This window comes from Panthera uncia (genome assembly GCF_023721935.1).
Source record: "Panthera uncia isolate 11264 chromosome B3 unlocalized genomic scaffold, Puncia_PCG_1.0 HiC_scaffold_1, whole genome shotgun sequence".
NCBI classification, from domain to species: domain Eukaryota; kingdom Metazoa; phylum Chordata; class Mammalia; order Carnivora; family Felidae; genus Panthera; species Panthera uncia.
Genome location: NW_026057582.1, coordinates 77,372,556 through 77,389,326, shown reverse-complemented (window position 1 = coordinate 77,389,326; position 16,771 = coordinate 77,372,556). Strand labels below are relative to the sequence as shown.

General features: G+C 42.3%; 1 protein-coding gene across 3 annotated transcripts in view; it reads left to right on the top strand.

The window, feature by feature from the left end:
• Positions 1 to 583: 583 nt before the first annotated feature.
• SCG5 (secretogranin V) overlaps positions 584 to 16,771 on the top strand; it is an 89,714-nt gene continuing 73,526 nt past the window's right edge. For all 3 annotated transcript variants that reach the window (XM_049613283.1, XM_049613284.1, XM_049613282.1), the window contains exons 1-2: positions 584 to 929; positions 2,415 to 2,647. In XM_049613283.1, coding sequence (XP_049469240.1) covers positions 2,422 to 2,647 — 226 coding nt within the window. In that variant the 5' untranslated portion in view covers positions 584 to 929; positions 2,415 to 2,421. The remainder of the gene's footprint in view (positions 930 to 2,414; positions 2,648 to 16,771) is intronic.

The window sequence follows — 16,771 nt, the reverse complement described above, 5'->3', positions numbered from 1 at the left end:
AGGAGGCTTGGCTCTAAAACCTGCAAGGTCTTGTGTCTGTAGATGATAATGGATTTGCTGCATAGAGCTAAAGAGATCTGGGTGCTACCCTCATCCGGGTACTTATTCTCTGGCCTCCAGGGTTCTTTACTCATCCCCAGTTTTCAACGAAATGTGCCATACTCTATTGTATGGTCTCACATCTCAATTTTGAATTTGGACTGAATTCACATGTTCAAGGTTGTTCCACAAGTCTTTAACAAAATATTCCAGGGCTACCTGGACAAATTTCTGCAATGTGCAGGGAGTTCAATTTCTTAAGAAATCTTGATAGTCAGTGTGGAAGTTTAGAAATAACAGAACTAACATTCCCAGGTTTTCATGTGGTTTTGGTGTACCATTTTTAGCAGAAGCTTCTAATAAATACAGTTTTCTGTTCCGTGAAAGGGCTCCTGAAAGCACGCTTATGATGTACTCTATCATTAAAAGGTCTTAGGACCTCTTCATCTTTTGTCTCTTACCAGTATTGCCCCCTTCGTCTTCAAGCTGGAATACTTACAAAAAAAAAAAAAATTAAAAAGCTGGGAAGTGGCAAAATTAAAGATGTGGTATTGGGGGCGAAGGACAAAAGTGGCGATCTGGCACACTGTTTAGAAAATTGCTTGAGAAGAGGGGAATTACGTCCACAGAGGGTCGGATAGATAAAGAGCCTCCAAGACACGTGCATGTGGAGTGCGTGGGTTGAACCCTGTGTGGCTCACGGCAGGAGGCACCAGCATCTGGGTGGTGATCTAGGGCGACCGCGCGTGGCCGCCTCCACCTGCTGGAGGAGCGGTGGGGGCGGAGCTAAGATGCGGAGGGAGGTGACGCACGCGCAATCCACATCACCAGGCTCCCGCTCGACCCTCACCCAGGCCCAGACCGCGGCAGAATCCTCTGGCTGCCTGTCGGTGAGTCCTGCTTTGATGCCTGCTCGACCACCTGAAGCCCACCTGAGACACGCGGGTTTTACGGGACTGGCAGGGGAGGGGGCGTCCTGCTGAAATCCTTGAGGTGGAGTCTGAGGGCAGACAAAGGCTGGGTGGGGATTAGGAGGTTCGGGTATAAACTGGAGGGGAAGAGTACCGAGAGAGGAAATTGGGTAGCTGATGAAATCAGAACGGTGTTGGCCCGGGGGTTAAATGAAACAAAGACATCCTGCATTCGCACCGGCCAGAGGAAGATGGAGATGGCAGGAGAGGTTGGTGTCTGCCTCCAGCCTTTTACGTCAGAATTGCAGGCTTTGCTGTCTCAGCTCTTTGGGAAACAAGGTTTTATATCTAGGGGTCGCTGGAAAAAGCCTTTCCTTTACAGAGACAGAAAATGGGGGCTATAAATATTGCAGTTTCAAGGAAGCAAATGAATCCTCCAACTTCCCCCCAGAAGAATGGTCAAAAAGGAGGGTTTGCACAGCCATTGCTTGTAGCGTCCGTCTTAAACAGGTTCAGCTGCAGCAGCTGCAGAGAGCAGCTGCGTGAATCTTTGTCCCCTTGGTTTGCAGGCTTCTGCTTCCATTGAAGGCAACATTTAGGACAGGTTGACTCCCCAGATCAGTTTTCTCCCTCCCCTTCACCTGTTCTGTCTTCCTTCTCATCACCACCACTTCAAGTTCTAACCTCTAGAGCCCTGAGGCCATATTGCCAACGTTATAGTCACAGTATAGGGGGCTCTGTGCCTGGCACTTTTTTGATGCTCCCAACAATCCTGTAAGACAGACACTTTCCTCATGCCCGTTTTGCAGAGGAAGCTGAGGCATTCGCCCAGGATCACTCAGCTGGTATGTGGCTGAGTAAGCTTGCCTCTTCTCCCCTAGCAGACTGCAGGGCAGGCCTGAGCTGTGTGTATTTTCGTCCCCCTCGGGTCTCAAATGTATTAGATGTTTGCTGAGCTGAGCTCTTCCCTTCCACTGCTCCTAACCTTTCTGTGCTTCTTTACCATTTGTATCTTCCTAACTCCTTTCTCAGAGCCTCTTTTTCCCCCGAGACTGCGAAGACTCAAGATGTCACTCTCCCTCTCCCTGTCTCAAAATCGAAGCAAGTTCTTGTTGTTGGTTGGTTGGTTTTACTAAGAGAGGAGAGAGTGTTGGGGTTGGGGGTAATGAAGGCTTTCAGGAAACTGCAAGAAGAATAAAAAAAAAGAGTGAGAATGGCCATTCCTGTCTAGTCTTCCCAAGGATGCGCGTGCAGAGGGAACTGGCTATCTTGGATTGTTTTGTTTCTTCAGTACTGTTTCAGAGCAGATGCTCTGCCTAGACTGGACACTTAAGGCCAAAGCAACCCCCTAAGTATTTTTCATTGCAGCCCCAATTGGGTGGTTCTTGAATCACTTACTTGCATCATTGATCATCACAGATGCCGACTGTGGCCATTTGATACATGTTGGTCTTTTTTTTGCAGGTTAACAATGGTTTCTGGGATGGTTTCTACCATGCTATCTGGCCTATTATTTTGGCTGACACTTGGATGGACTCCCACATCTGCTTATAGCCCAAGGACCCCTGACCGGGTCTCAGAAACGGATATCCAGAGGCTGCTCCATGGTGTTATGGAGCAGTTGGGCATTGCCAGGCCACGGGTAGAGTATCCAGCTCACCAGGCCATGAATCTTGTGGGCCCACAGAGCATTGAAGGTATTTACTGTATTCTGCCAATTTGAAGTTTCCAGTAGCATTTAAAATAATTAATACATGCTGAAGAACCTTTACTTCCTCCCTCTGTTTTCCATTTCTTCTTTTTTATTTAAAAAAAAATTTTTTTAAGTTTATTTATTTTGAGAGAGAGAGAGAGCACAGGCAGGGGAGGACAGAGAGAAGGAGAGACAGAATTCCAAGCAGGCTCCTCACCACCAGCGCAGAGCCTGACGCGGGGCTTGAACTCACACACTGAGATCGTGACCTGAGCCAAAGTCGGACACTCAACCGACTGAGCTACCCAGGTACCCCCAGGTGCCTCCGTTTTCTATTTCTTCTTATTCTATACAATATATACATACATACATCCACATCAGAATATAAGTTTCAAGAGAACAGGGACCTTTTCTGTCTAAGTGCACAGCTGTAGCCTTAGCACTTAGCACAAAGTCTGGTACATTAACATTTGACTGAATAAGGGAGCATCTGGCATTATTCCTAAAGAAAGATTAGAACCCAGATCCCATATCTGTCTTCTCCCATACTGATCTTTAGGAAATTGTGTCCCCACCTGGCTGCCTCTTTGAGTCATTGCCAACCAGTGTTTGTAAAAGATCCTTAAAATGCAGGACCTGTAGGATCTGACTTGATTCTTAGGGATGATGTCATATAAACCCAAAGAGAGCTGAAAGAGGTGCTAACATTGAGTTTATGTCAAACATATTTTTGGAAAAAAAATTTTTAAGTTTATTTATTTTGAGGGAGAGAGAGAGAGCACGCTGTCAGTGCAGAGCCTGTCTTGGGATTCGATCTCATTAACTGTGAGATCATGACCAGAGTGGAGATCAAGAGTCGGATGCTTAACTGATTGAGCCACCCAGGTGCCCTGAGATATTGTGAATTATAACAAATGTTAATTAGATTGTTTTAGTGTGGCAAGACCGCTTCCCCCTAGAATGTTTTTTTCAATTTTTGGCAATACTGTAATACTTTTATTAAAAAACAGTACTTTGTTATTTAATGCTTTATTTATAAAGAGAATCTGAATCTAGTTCTTAGGAGTTGGTGACAGGCAGGTGCCTTTATGTTCATGCCTTGCTTTGTATTCTGATTCTGAATGTTGTCTTTCTCCTGTGAGGTGTAGTCATAAAGCAGTAGCATGGCTAATTTAACTGCAAGGGAGCACTCCAAATATTTGCCCATGTGCGTGGGTTCCTAAGGAAAAATGTGAACTCTGAGTTTTGTCAGAATACACAACCAGTAAATGCTATTCTCTATGGCTTGATTATGCATAATTTTGACTAAGTCTGTGATTTCCTAAAAATGCTTTCTGTCCTGGAAAACTGTAAGTGCCATGGATATGGTTGACTTCATGGTTGATAGAGAAATGATTCCTGGGGCGCCTGGGTGGCTCAGTCGGTTGAGGGTCATGATCTCATGGTTCGTCAGTTCGAGCCCCGCATTGGGCTCTGGGCTGACAGCTCAGAGCCTGGAGCCTGCTTCAGATTTTGTGTCTCTCTCTTTCTCTGCCCTTCCCTTGCTCACACTCTGTCTCTCTCTCAAAAATAAATAAACATTAAAGAAAAATTAAAAAAAAAGAAATGGTTCTCATTTCTGTCTTGTTACCCATAGTTGTCAGCCCCTAAGTAAAACTAACTCTGTGGGATTGTTGTCTGTTTAGGTTGGCATTGGATTTCAGGAACGGATTAACCAATAATTTGAATTAGCAAGCATGCAAACTTAGCATAGGGCTTGGATCAGAGCAAATCAGGGCTTCTTGCCACTCCTTTTGGGATCAATCTAAACCCTTCCCACCTGCCACCTGTCGTTTCTAGCCCACCTATCCATTTCAGACCAGCTTTCTTGAGACCGTAAATATCTGCCCTTCTAGTGCAGGAAGTGCTTGATTAGTCACCCAGCTGTTGTCATGGAGAAAGCTCTCCAAGTTTCCATTAATACCTGAGGCCTGATCATCTGTGTGGAAGAGAAACAGCAGCTCCCTGGCAATCAAAAGCTTCTGTTTATCCAGAGCCTCATCTTCTTCACTCAGTATGCAGTTATTTAGCACCCACTCCAAGGCAGCCACTGTGCAGGGCGGGGGCAGCTGTGCCCTAAAAGATGCTCAGGCTAGGGCTGGGAGAGGGAGAGAGGTTACTACAGTGCTCCATGGCAACTTTTTTGGTAGATGTACAGACAAGCTGCTGTCATGGAAGCAAAGAATAGGAGTAATTTATTCTGCTTGGGAGTAGATAGGGGTGGCTATAAGAAAATGCTCCTGGGGGCACCTGGGTGGCTCAGTCGGTTAAGCGAAAGACTTGGGCTCAGGTCACGATCTCGTGGTTTGTGGGTTCGAGCCCTGTGTTGGACTCTGTGCTGACAGCTCAGAGCCTGGAGCCTGTCTTCGGATTCTGTCTCCCTCTCTCTTTGCCCCTCCTCTGCTTGCTCTCTTTCTGTGTCTCTCAAAAATAAATAAAAAACACTAAAAAAAAAGAAAAAAAGAAAATGCTTCTTTAAAGAAGCAACATTTGATTTGGGTTTTGAAGTCTTTTAGGAGTTCATCAGGGAACACTGAGTGAAAAGGCATGGAAGTTTGAGAGAGCATGGATTAGGACAATTTAGAATGAAAAATTCTGTTTCCATTATTACCCGTGGTGATGTGAGGTCATGGCCATGTTAGGTCACCTCTAACAGTGTCTGTGTAAGGGATGAATACTGGCTTGCATTTGAGTTTTTTATTACTCTATAACAAATTACCTCAAATTTAGCACCTTGCCATAATGCTCATACATTATCTCATAATTTCTTTTGGGCAGGAATCTAGCATGGGTTTGCTGGGCCCCTCTGCTCAGTCTCATCAGGGTGTTTGTTGGCTGGAGCTTGGGGTCCTCTTTCAAACTCATTAAGGTTGTCAGCAGAGTTCAGTTTCTTGCTGCTGTAGGACTGAGGTCCTTTCTTGCTGGCTGTCAGCCAAGGTCCCTCTCAGCTCTTAGAGGCCACCCCAGGTTTTAAGCCACATGGCCCTAGCACAATATGGCAGCTTGCTTCTTCAAAGCCAGAGGGAGAATATCCCTTTAGTCTCCTAATTATAGTGTAATTATGGGAGTGGCCATCCCATCCCCTTTGTCATTTAACAAGGGAGTGATATCTCATTATATTCACAGGTCTCACCCACACTCAAAGCAGAGGATTATGCCGGGTGAAGACTCCAGGGTGGCAATCTTGGGGGTCATTTTAGCATTCTGCCTATTACAGCTTGGATGAGAGCTAATAGAAAATAGTCCAAAGGCTTTGGGGGAAAAAAGAAACAAAATAAGAAGCCTGGCCTTTTCCCAGTCTTAAACCTTAGCACTTAATTTGTTGGGTGGTCTAATCCTTGTTTATGTGAGTATAGCATCATTTCAACTCATCCATTTATTTGAATCGTCTCTGCTCATTTACTCATGCTAATTCCCAGGCTTCTGACAGATATGTGTAGTATCTTGTATATCCCTTCCAACGTTTATTGTAGGATTCTATTATGAAGGACTAAGTTAGAAAAGTATTTTGTTTTGTTTTTTATAGAAAGGATAGACGTAATATATGTATGCTGGTATGAATTTTAACATATGTTTAATGTAGGCTATTTGCAAAGACATCTGAATTTCATTGCCAGCTCCATCATTTAGTAGTGATATGACAGTGAGCAGATTACTTCTCTAAGCTTCCATTTAGCTTGGGGGTAGGATTTGAATTTACTCGCCTGCAAGCAGGTAATATTCCAGTTCAGAAAAAAGTGTTAGCACACATAATTGCACTACTATGAAATCACTTCTCAATGAATCATCATCATCACTTTAGATGACAATTACTGGACTCTCAGTCCCTTGCAAGAAGAGATATTTATTGTCTAATGAATGGCACATCAAAGATGACGTTCTCTTATTTTGTCTACTCTGATTAATTAATCATATGATCCTCAGATTAATCTCATTACTGAAGATATATATTAGTCCTCAAACAGTAGGGTTATAAACTAGCCTTTTTCTATGGGATACAAGATATAGGATCAGTATGAATTACCATTGGGTCACTGTGGTCAAATATTCCATTAAAAAAACTTTCCCTCCTTTGATCTCATATCCCTTGTAGTTATTGTACTTTTTTTTTTTTTTTTTTGCTGCCTTTCCCAGCAACTGTTCACCACATACCGATCGCACTTCCCCATTTCCCGATTTCTTCTAGTCCATGGTAGTCCACTGTTCCTGCCACTTATTTACCAGGTCAACAAGTATTTCTTGAATGCCAGGCACTGTTGTAGGTACCGGGGAAAGAAACATGAACCTCAAAGATTGGTAGGACAGGAGAGATATAGTCCCTGAATAAAGAAATAAGTAAAATACATAATAAGTCAAATGGCTCTAAGTGCTATAAAAATATAAAGCAGAGGAGGGGGATGGAGGAAGAAATAACTTAAATAGGGGGAGGGGATTACTCCCTGGGAAGATAAGCAAAACTCTTGAGAGTTGGAGAGTGAACTATGTGATATGTGGGGGAAGATGTTCCAGGGAAAGAGCTGCACATGCAAAAGCTAGATGGGAGCAAGGAGGCTAGTGTGGCTGGAGCCCAAGACTCAGGAAGACAGTAGGAATGAGGCTTGGCGATGGCAGCAAGGGGAGGTGGGAGGCGTGGTGCGTGGAGACAGATCACTTCACGGGGTCTCTGGCTTTTCCTCTAAGTATGTATCCTTGAAAAGGATCGCTCCAGCTGCTGTACGAAAATAGTTCTGCAGGAAGGGAGGACTGGAATAGGGGAGATTAGTTGACAGCCTGCTGTAATCACCTGGAGCAGAGAAGTGTTAGCATGATAGGTAGGGAGGTGGTGAGACATGGTCAGATTGGGGGTATATTTTGAAGTCAGAGCCAACAGGATTTGCTGCTGGGTTGGAGGCAGGAACTGAAAGAAAGAGGACTCACGGGTGACACCAAGATTTTGGCCTGAGGAACTGGAAAGAACGGTTTTCTCCAGGAGGAGCAAACCGAGCTTCTCCAGAAGAGTTCAAGTTCAGTTTTGCATGTGTTCATTTTGAGATGCCTTGGATGGTTCTCGTCAAGGCCAACCACCCTTGCCAAATTTACCTACATTCTGCCTTCGTCCTATTCACCTTTGGCAGCATTCGGCACATTTGACCTTAACCTTTTTATTTTCTTGGTTTTTGTGCCAAGATGGCACGCTTTTGGCTTTCCTTCTTCCCCTTTCCCATTAACCATTTTCTTCTGGGGTTCCTTGGCAGTTTTCTCCTGCTGCTCTAATGCCACCTTTAATTATTAAGTTCTCCGGGGCTCAGTGCTGGGTCCACTTCTTTTATTCTTCTCAATTCTCTGCCTACATGATTGCATTTGTTCTCTTGAGTCCAAAAGCTATTTCTTTGCTGGTGACGCATTTGTATTTTCAGCCCGAACTTGTTTCTTGTATATGTATAGGCTTATGTGAACTGCTAAATTACCACATGTCAATCCTGATTTCTCTACCACCAGCTTCCTCGGCGTGTTTATGTCAGTCTTTTCTGTCTAAATGAATAGTGCTACCACTTAGCCATACATGCAGGCCAAAACCTGGAGTAATCTTCAGTATTCTCCTTTACATGTCATACCCAAATTATAAGCAATTTATTCATCTCTGTTTCTAAAATACATCTGTAATTTGTCTGTCCTCTCTTTTCTCTGGCTCTACTCCCAACAAGCTGCTTCAGGATACCATTGTGTCTGGCATGGATTTATGAAATTGTCTGTTAGTAACTGCGTTCCTTCTACTTTTCATTTCTTTCAAATTGTTCCCCACAGGAAAGGCAGAGTTAAACTTTAAGAATAAAAGTTTAGGGATGCCTGGGTGGCTCAGTCGGTTGAGTGTCTGACTTCAGCTCAGGTTATGATCTCATGGTTTGTGGATTCGAGCCCCGTGTCAGGCTCTGTGCTTTGGATTCTGTGTCTGCCTCTCTCTCTGCCCCTCCCCTGCTCGCGCTCTGTGTGTGTGTGTCTCTCTCTCTCTCTCAAAAATAAATAAACATTAAAAAAAATTTTAAATAAAATTTAAATCCCATCACTATCACTTTTCATGGTTAGAATCCAATCAGTGGTTTCCCATTGCACCTTGATTAAAAGTAACACTTCTACAGGCACCTGGGTGGCTCAGTTGGTTAAGCATCTAACTCTTGATCTTGGTTCAGGTCGTGATCTCATTGCTTGTGGGTTTGAGCTCCACACTGGGCTCCACACTGAGTGTGGAACCTGCTGGGGGATTCTCTCCCTCTCTCTATCAGCCCCTCCCTTGCTTGTGCTCTCTCTCTCTCTCCAAAAATAGAAACAAAAATAGAATAACACTTCTAGCCATGCCCTGCAAGGACCTACAGCTCTTGCACACCCTCCTCCCCAACGTTGCTCTGCCCCCCGTCCCTTCAATCCCTTGATCACACCAGTGCATTTCCCACCTCCAGCTTCCCACTCCTTGTTCTTCCCACTCTGCCTGGTGTACCTTCCTCTTCCATCTCATTTTCAAAGTCACCTACTCAGAGAGGGCTGCCCTGACCGCTCTGTCTGTGTAGCTAACATTCTCCGTCAGTGTTCTTTTGTTTTTTCAAACCTCCATAGCATCTTTTGTAATTTATAATTAAATGTTTGTTTCCTTGTGTATTATCTGTCTCCCCACTGCAACGTAAGCTCCATGAGACTGTTTTATTTACTACTTTATACCAGGACACATAGCAGGCATATAGTAAATATTTGAAGAATGACTATATAATATCAGGCGAAAATAAATATATCTAGTGGAAACAGGTAAGTTTGATATACTGTTTGACATCTGGATCTATTGAGAGTTTTCTCCTTTCAGTTCAAGGAGGATATTTCATTTATATTCTGTGTTTTTAGAAAATCTGCCTAGTTTTTGCCCAGAGCTTGGTGATACATGCTCAGCAAAAAGTCGGGTTTACTTTGTGACTGATAAGCACAGTACAGGTACAAGGTCGGGTGTCCTTTCTACTCCTGTCTGTTGAGAAACTGGAAGGACCTTTTGCAGTTCCAGAACTGAACCAGCAGGGGGCCAGCTAGACTCGCAGTGTATCCGAGGAATACTGAAACTTGGTTACCAGCTTCCTGGTTAAATTGCCAGTTGTTAAGTGGTCACTAGGGAGGAAGCATTTGCCAAAAACATCTGAGAGCATTGGGGGGTTTTATTTCTCCAGAGGCACCTTAAACATGACTTGGTAAGGAGCATCTTTCAAAGTGTACATTCTTAGCCGAGAGCAAAATGAAAACACAGAGTAAAGATAAGGACCAACTTGTTTTATAGAGGACAGAATGTTCACTTTGATGGCCAGTAGAACCGAGGCTGAGTCTTGGCCATACTGTTCACAAGCTGTATGTGACCTTGGCAACCTTCCTGAGTCTTAGTTTTCTCATCTATAAAATAAGGCTTTGAGCCCACTTGCTCACCTGCAGTGAGTGGATGCTGTTAGTAACTGCATTGCAACCTGCCTCCTCTCATTTGGATTATTAGCAACACACTTTCATTCTTTAATGGCTTTCCCCTGATATTATTCTTGATTACTCATCTGGTTAGAAAAACCCCCTTGTATTTCAGCAGCGGCCATCTTCCCCCAAGCCCAAAGTTGTTTACTGGTCCCTGTGACATACCTGAATGGCTCCTGTTGTCATATTGTCCCCAGAAACAAGAGAAGCCATCAGCCAGCAAGGTGATTCAGAGAGCCATTTGCCATGGGGTAGAGACTCTTGGAAGTCAGGAGCTGCTTTACCAGCTGACAGTAATGTTGGCCTTGGATGAATTCAGTCAGAAAATGTGCTTTAGTTTTTAGAATATTAATAGCCTCTGGTAAAAGTGGGTCTCCTCAGTGCCTCCTGTTTATTTTCCCCCACAATTCTAGGCCACCAAATACCTAGCTTTGTGATAACGCCAGATAACAAACCACTGGATATAAATGTATAAACACTGGCATTTAATGGTTTCAAATAATTTTAAAGTTTATTTATTTGCTTAGAGAGAACAAACATGCATGTGCATGCACGGTGGGGTGGGGCAGAGAGAGAGAGAGAGAGAGAGAGAGAGAGAGAGAGAGCTTCCCAAGTAGAGCACTCCTGATGCAGGGCTCAATCCCACGAACCGTGAGATCATAACCTGAGCCAAAATCAAGAGTGGGACACTCAACCGACTGAGCCACCCAGGCACTCCTCAAATAATTTTAAAGCTATATTACCAAACATAAAAATACCAAAATTCTTTTTTACAACACTGACTTTTGGACCTCAATATTTCCATTTCAAAACAAAGAGAACCAAGATTGTTTTCCTAATAAATATCAAGAGGAGAAAGAGTCCTTTGTCAGGTAAAGCCTATTTGAAGGGGCACATCCTAAGGAGCATTATTAGCCAGACTTTGGACTCTGTAAATAACTGCAGTGCCTCCATTTTGCCATAGGGAGGCAGCAGTTGCTTCCCATTTGAAGGTTGGATGGGAGAGAGACTTAAACACTGAACGGCAGAGGGGCCTCACTTATTTCTGGCTAGCCTCTCTGCAGTTGGAGGAAAGGATGGGGCTGACTCTTGACCCATGAATCCTGACTAAAATCTTTCTAGGCTGGCCCCATCCTGGGGAAGCCAGTGAGAGCAACGGGTTGGATCTTTGAGAAGGCAAGGGCGTCTAGTTTGGCCCATGTCCTTTGGGGTTCCATTCAGCCCACCCTGAACTCAAATCCTTAAAAAAAGTCCCTGGATGAGTTCCAGTTTTCCATCTTGGTCAATTGCATGGATAATGATAAGAAATTCAAAAGGAGTAGTAGGAGGTTTGGAGTTTTTGGGGGGAGGTGGAGGCAGGATAGGGAGATGAAAATAATGACTTATTTTTCTGTTGTGTTTAAGTTGCCCTGAAACATCCAGGTGCAGGTGTCCAGGAGGCACTTAGATGTATATGACACAGGAGAGATGCTGGGGTGAGGGAAGAGATTTCAGAGTGCTCCCCATGGTATTGGCGGCTGATGCTGTAGGAACAGGTGAGGGTACCCTGGGTGAGTGTCAAGGAGGAAGGCCTAAGAAAAAGGCCTGTAAGACTCAGTCTATGAGGGCCAGGTAGAAGAGTCTACAAGGAAAACAGAAAGATTGGCCACAAGGCATCAGAATGATGACGTGTATAGAAAACAAGGAAAGAAAGTGTTTCAGGAACTGGCAGCGATTGCCATGGTAAAAAATCTGCAGAGAAGTCATATGAAATAAGGGCCATCAGGTATAAAGCGTTCACTGGGTAGAGCAACACCAGAGTCACTGGGGCACTTGGGCAGAAACCACGGGGCAGGACACAGGGAAGGCACCATGTAAAACCCTCTTCCCAGGAGGCCAGGTAAGGGGGAGAAGACTGAGTAAGCCTTATGGAAGGCATGGGGGATGGATGCCAGAGAGCTGAAGAAGGTTTTTGTTTAGGTTCTTGGTTTTGGATGGGAGAGATCTGAACTTGTTGAAGTACGAATTGGCTAGAACCAGTGGAGAGGTAGCCTTGAAGATGTGGGATGAACAGCAGATAATGTGAGTGGTGGAAGTTCCTGAGGGTGTGGGAGGGGATGAGAACTGGAGCACAGGTGGCCTGGGTCTGGTCCTTCCTCCGTGGGCAGAAAGGGAAGAGGCAGAGGGGCATCGGTGTGCAGTGAAGTTTGGAGGTTTAGGCCTCAGTATTTGTTGTAGACACGCTACCATTTCGAGCCACCTGCTCAGAATTAAAATAAGAACACAAGAAGGAAGTGCAGTCAGCCTCCCAAATCTCTGTTTGTCATCTTACGTATCTCATACACCTTGCCTGTATGTTTTTTGGTATTTTAAAGTATCAGATATCTTTAACTTTTTGTGAACTCGAAAAACTCATTTTGGGGCCCCTGGGTGGCTCAGTCCGTTTAGTGTCCGACTCTTGATTTCAGCTCAGGTCATGGTCTCATGGTTTATAAGTTTGAGCCTCAGGTCAGGCTCTGCTCTGACTATGTGGAGCCTGCTTGGGAGTCTTTTTCTCCCTGTCTCTGCCCTTCTGCTCTCATGCACACACGCATGCATTCTCTCTCTCAAAATAAATAAACTTAAAAAAAAGAAAGAAAGAACCTCAGTTTTCCTATTGTGTTTCCCCTTTACTGTCACAAGACTGCCACACACAAAACACTTCTGACCCCAGATGTTGGCGGGGGGGGGGGGATTTCCCACACCAGGCAATTCTGTGACACTAGTTGGGTGTCCTATAATTTAACTCAATTCTGACATGACCTCCCTGGAGAGAGTGGCAGCTCCCCCAGCTTAAGGGCTCAGTCCCACAAGACTCCCCCACTCCAGATGCCAGCTTCAAGTCCAGATAGTCACCTGTGCTTCTGACTTACTGGCTATAATTCTGAGGTTCCTGCCACGCACTCCTCAGGTTAGATTGATTTGCTAGAGCAGCTCATGGAACTCAGGGAAACACTTAACATTTACTGGTTTGTTAAATGATATTATAGAGGAGATAGATGAACGGCCAGATGAAGAGATGCATAGGGCAAAGTCCGGGAGGGTCCCTAGTGAAGGAGCTTCTGTCTCCATGGAGTTGGGTACACACCCTCCCAGTGTGGATGTGTTCACCAACCTGGAAGTTCCCTGAACCGTGTACTTTTGGGATTTTATGGAGGCTTCACTCTATAGTCATGATCAATCATTAAGTCTGTTTTCAGCCCTCACCCCTCTCAAGAGACTAGGGGGCGGGGTGGAAAATCTTAAGCTTCTAATCATGGCTTCATCTTTCTGGTGACCAGTCCTCATCGGGGAGCCACCCAGGTGCCCACCCAAAGTCACTTTATTAGAACAAAATACACTCCGGTCATCCAGGAAATTACAAAGGGTTCCAGAGCCCTGTGTCAGAAACCAGAGTCAGAGACCAAATACTAGAATTCCTAGTACTCTTATCACTTAGGAATTTACAAGGATTTCAGGAGCACTCTGCCAGGAACTAGGACAAAGTCCAAGATATATTTTCTGTTATCTTGCATGGATATATCATCTAACTACTAGTTATTTATTAATTCTGTTACAGCATTTTTGTATTTATGTTATGAAACCCATATATAACTTGTAAAATATAATTCAAGATGAAAAAGACTGTCATCTTTGTCTCCTTTCTTTTTTGATTAATATAATGAATGTTTTCAGTGAGGCATTAACCAAGATGACAACTAGAAATAATCTTAATGGGATGTTGGGAAATGTTGTGTGTGCATTTTATATGACTTTGCAACAGTGCAATACAAAAAATTAGTATGATCTCGCTGCATACACAACACGGGAAGTGATGTGAATCCCCCCAAAGTAATGGTTTGTCTAGTGTCACAATTTCAAAGTAGTAGGCTTAGTAATTGCAAACAGTGCTTGTTGCATTTTAGCAGATAAGCAGAAATAGGCATCATCCTTGGTCAGGATTGTTGTTGAATTATGTGAATTTTGAGTCATGTTGGCATCTTCGGCTCACCCCTTAAGTAAAATGTGACCATCTTATAATGGCAGAGGGGGTCGTGGAAAACCAGCACAGTTACTGAGATTCAGTTTACTGTGTAACGACTGCTAATTTCTGCACCACGTGTCTTCAGGACAATTGCTATGAAATGCTCACTTCCACACAGGTTGGAACCTGCATGAGTCTGAGCCTCCACATATTTTCATGGAATTCAGGAGAAGTCAGAGTATTGGTCAGGGTTTTCCAGAGAATCAGAACAAATGGTCTGTGTATGCATATGTGTGTGTATTTATAAATAAATTATAAAATATGTTTATATTTATATAATATATAATCATAATTATAAGATTTAAATAATTATTAATAACCACTAACCATTAATTATTATTGTAATATTAATTAATTAATATTAATAATAACCATTAATGATTACTATTTAATAATCATAATGATTAAGTAATTATCAAATAATTAAATTATTAATAATTTATTATATTATAATATACTATTATATACAATATATGATATATAATTATATATAACATAAAACATTATAATTACAATTATAATCATTAATAATGATTGCTATTAGTGGGGTGTTGAAGTCTCCTACTATTATGGTATTACTATCGATGAGTTTCTTTATGTTTGTGATTAATTGATTTATATATTTGGGTGCTTTCACATTTGGCGCATAAATGTTTATAATTGTTAGGTCTACTTGGTGGATAGACCCCTTGATTATGATATAATGCCCTTCTTCATCTCTTGATACAGTCTTTATTTTAAAGTCTAGATTATCTGATATAAGTATGGCTACTCCGGCTTTCTTTTGTTGACCATTAGCATGATAGATGATTCTCCATCCCCTTATTTTCAATCTGAAGGTGACTTTAGGTCTAAAGTGGGTGTCTTGTAAATAGCATATAGATGGATCTTGTTTTCTTATCCAATCTGTTACCATGTGTCTTTTGATTGGAGCACTGAGTCCATTGACGTTTAGAGTAAGTACTGAAAGATAGGAATTTATTGCCATTATGATGTTGTAGAGTTGGAGTTTCTGGTGGTGTTCTCTGGTCCTTTCTAATTTTTGTTGCTTTTGGTATTTATATATATGTAGATAGATAGATAGATTAGATAGATAGATAGATAGATAGATAGATAGATAGGTTTTTTTTTTTCATCTTTTCTCCTCTCAGAGAGTCCCCCTTAAAATTTCTTGCAGGGCTGGTTTAGTGGTCACAAACTCCTTTAATTTTTGTTTGTCTGGGAAACTTTTTATCTCTCCTTCTATTTTGAATGACAGCCTTGCTGGATAAAGAATTCTTGGCTGCATATTTTTCCGATTCAGCACATTGACTATATTCTGCCCCTGCTTTCTGGCCTGCCAAGTTTCTTTGGATAGGTCTGCTGCAAACCTGATCTGTCTTCCCTTGTAGGTTAGGGACTTTTTTCCCCTTGCTGCTTTCATGATTCATTCTCTCCTTGCCTGAGTATGTTGTGAATTTGACTATGATATGCCTTGTTGATGGTCGGTGTTTGTTGAATCTAATGTGGGTCCTCTGTGCTTCCTAGATTTTGATGTCTGTGTCTTTCCCCAGGTTAGGAATGTTTTCTGCTATGATATGCTCACATAACCCTTCTACCCCTATTTCTCTCTCTTCCTCTTCTGGGACCCCTGTGATTCTGATGTTTTTCCTTTTTAATGAGTCACTGATTTCTCTAATTCTTAAATCGTGCTCTTTTGCCTTCATCTGCCTCTTTTTTTCTGCTTCATTATTCTCCATATGTTTGTCCTCTGTATCGCTGATTCTCTCTGTTCTGCCCCATCCATCCTTGCCACCATGGCATCCACCCATGATTGCAGCTCAGTTATAGCATTTTTCATTTCATTCTATTTTTTACTTCTTTTATCTCTGCAGAAAGAGATTCTAATCTATTTTTGACTCCAGCTAGTATTCTTATTATCGTGATTCTAAATTCTGGTTAAGACATCTTGCTTGTATCTGTGTTGGTTAAATCCCTGGCTGTTGTTTTTTTGTGCTCTTTCTTTTGGGGTGAATTCCTTCATTTTGTCATTTTGAAAGGAGAAAAGGAATTAGTGAGGTAGAAAAATTAAAATTAAAAAAATATTAAAATTTTAAAAATATTAAAATTAAAAAAGTAAACACACACAAAATCTAATAAATGATGCTAGATCCTAGGTGTGTGTTTGGTCTGGGTGTTGAAAGTGGTTTGACAGATTAGAGGAAAAAAAAGGGCGGGGGGGGGGAAGGAAATCATTTCAGAATTTGAAAAAATGAATACACTGAAGTAGACTAAAATGAGATGATGGGAATAAAATAGAATTTGAAAGAATTTACACAAAAGTAAAGAATACAGTAGAAAAAAATTAAAGAAAAATATTTTTAATAAAAATTTAAAATAACAATGAATTTTTTTCTCTTTCTGTATTCAAGAACAAGAAAAGAAACGAAAAAGAGAAAAAGAAATAAAAGGGAAATCGTTTGAAAATTTGAAAAAGTGAATACACTGTCATAGTCTAAAATAAAATGAGGGAAGTAAAATAGAATTGAAAAAATTTGCAAAAAATATAGTAAAAAAATTAAAGAAAAATATTTGCAACGT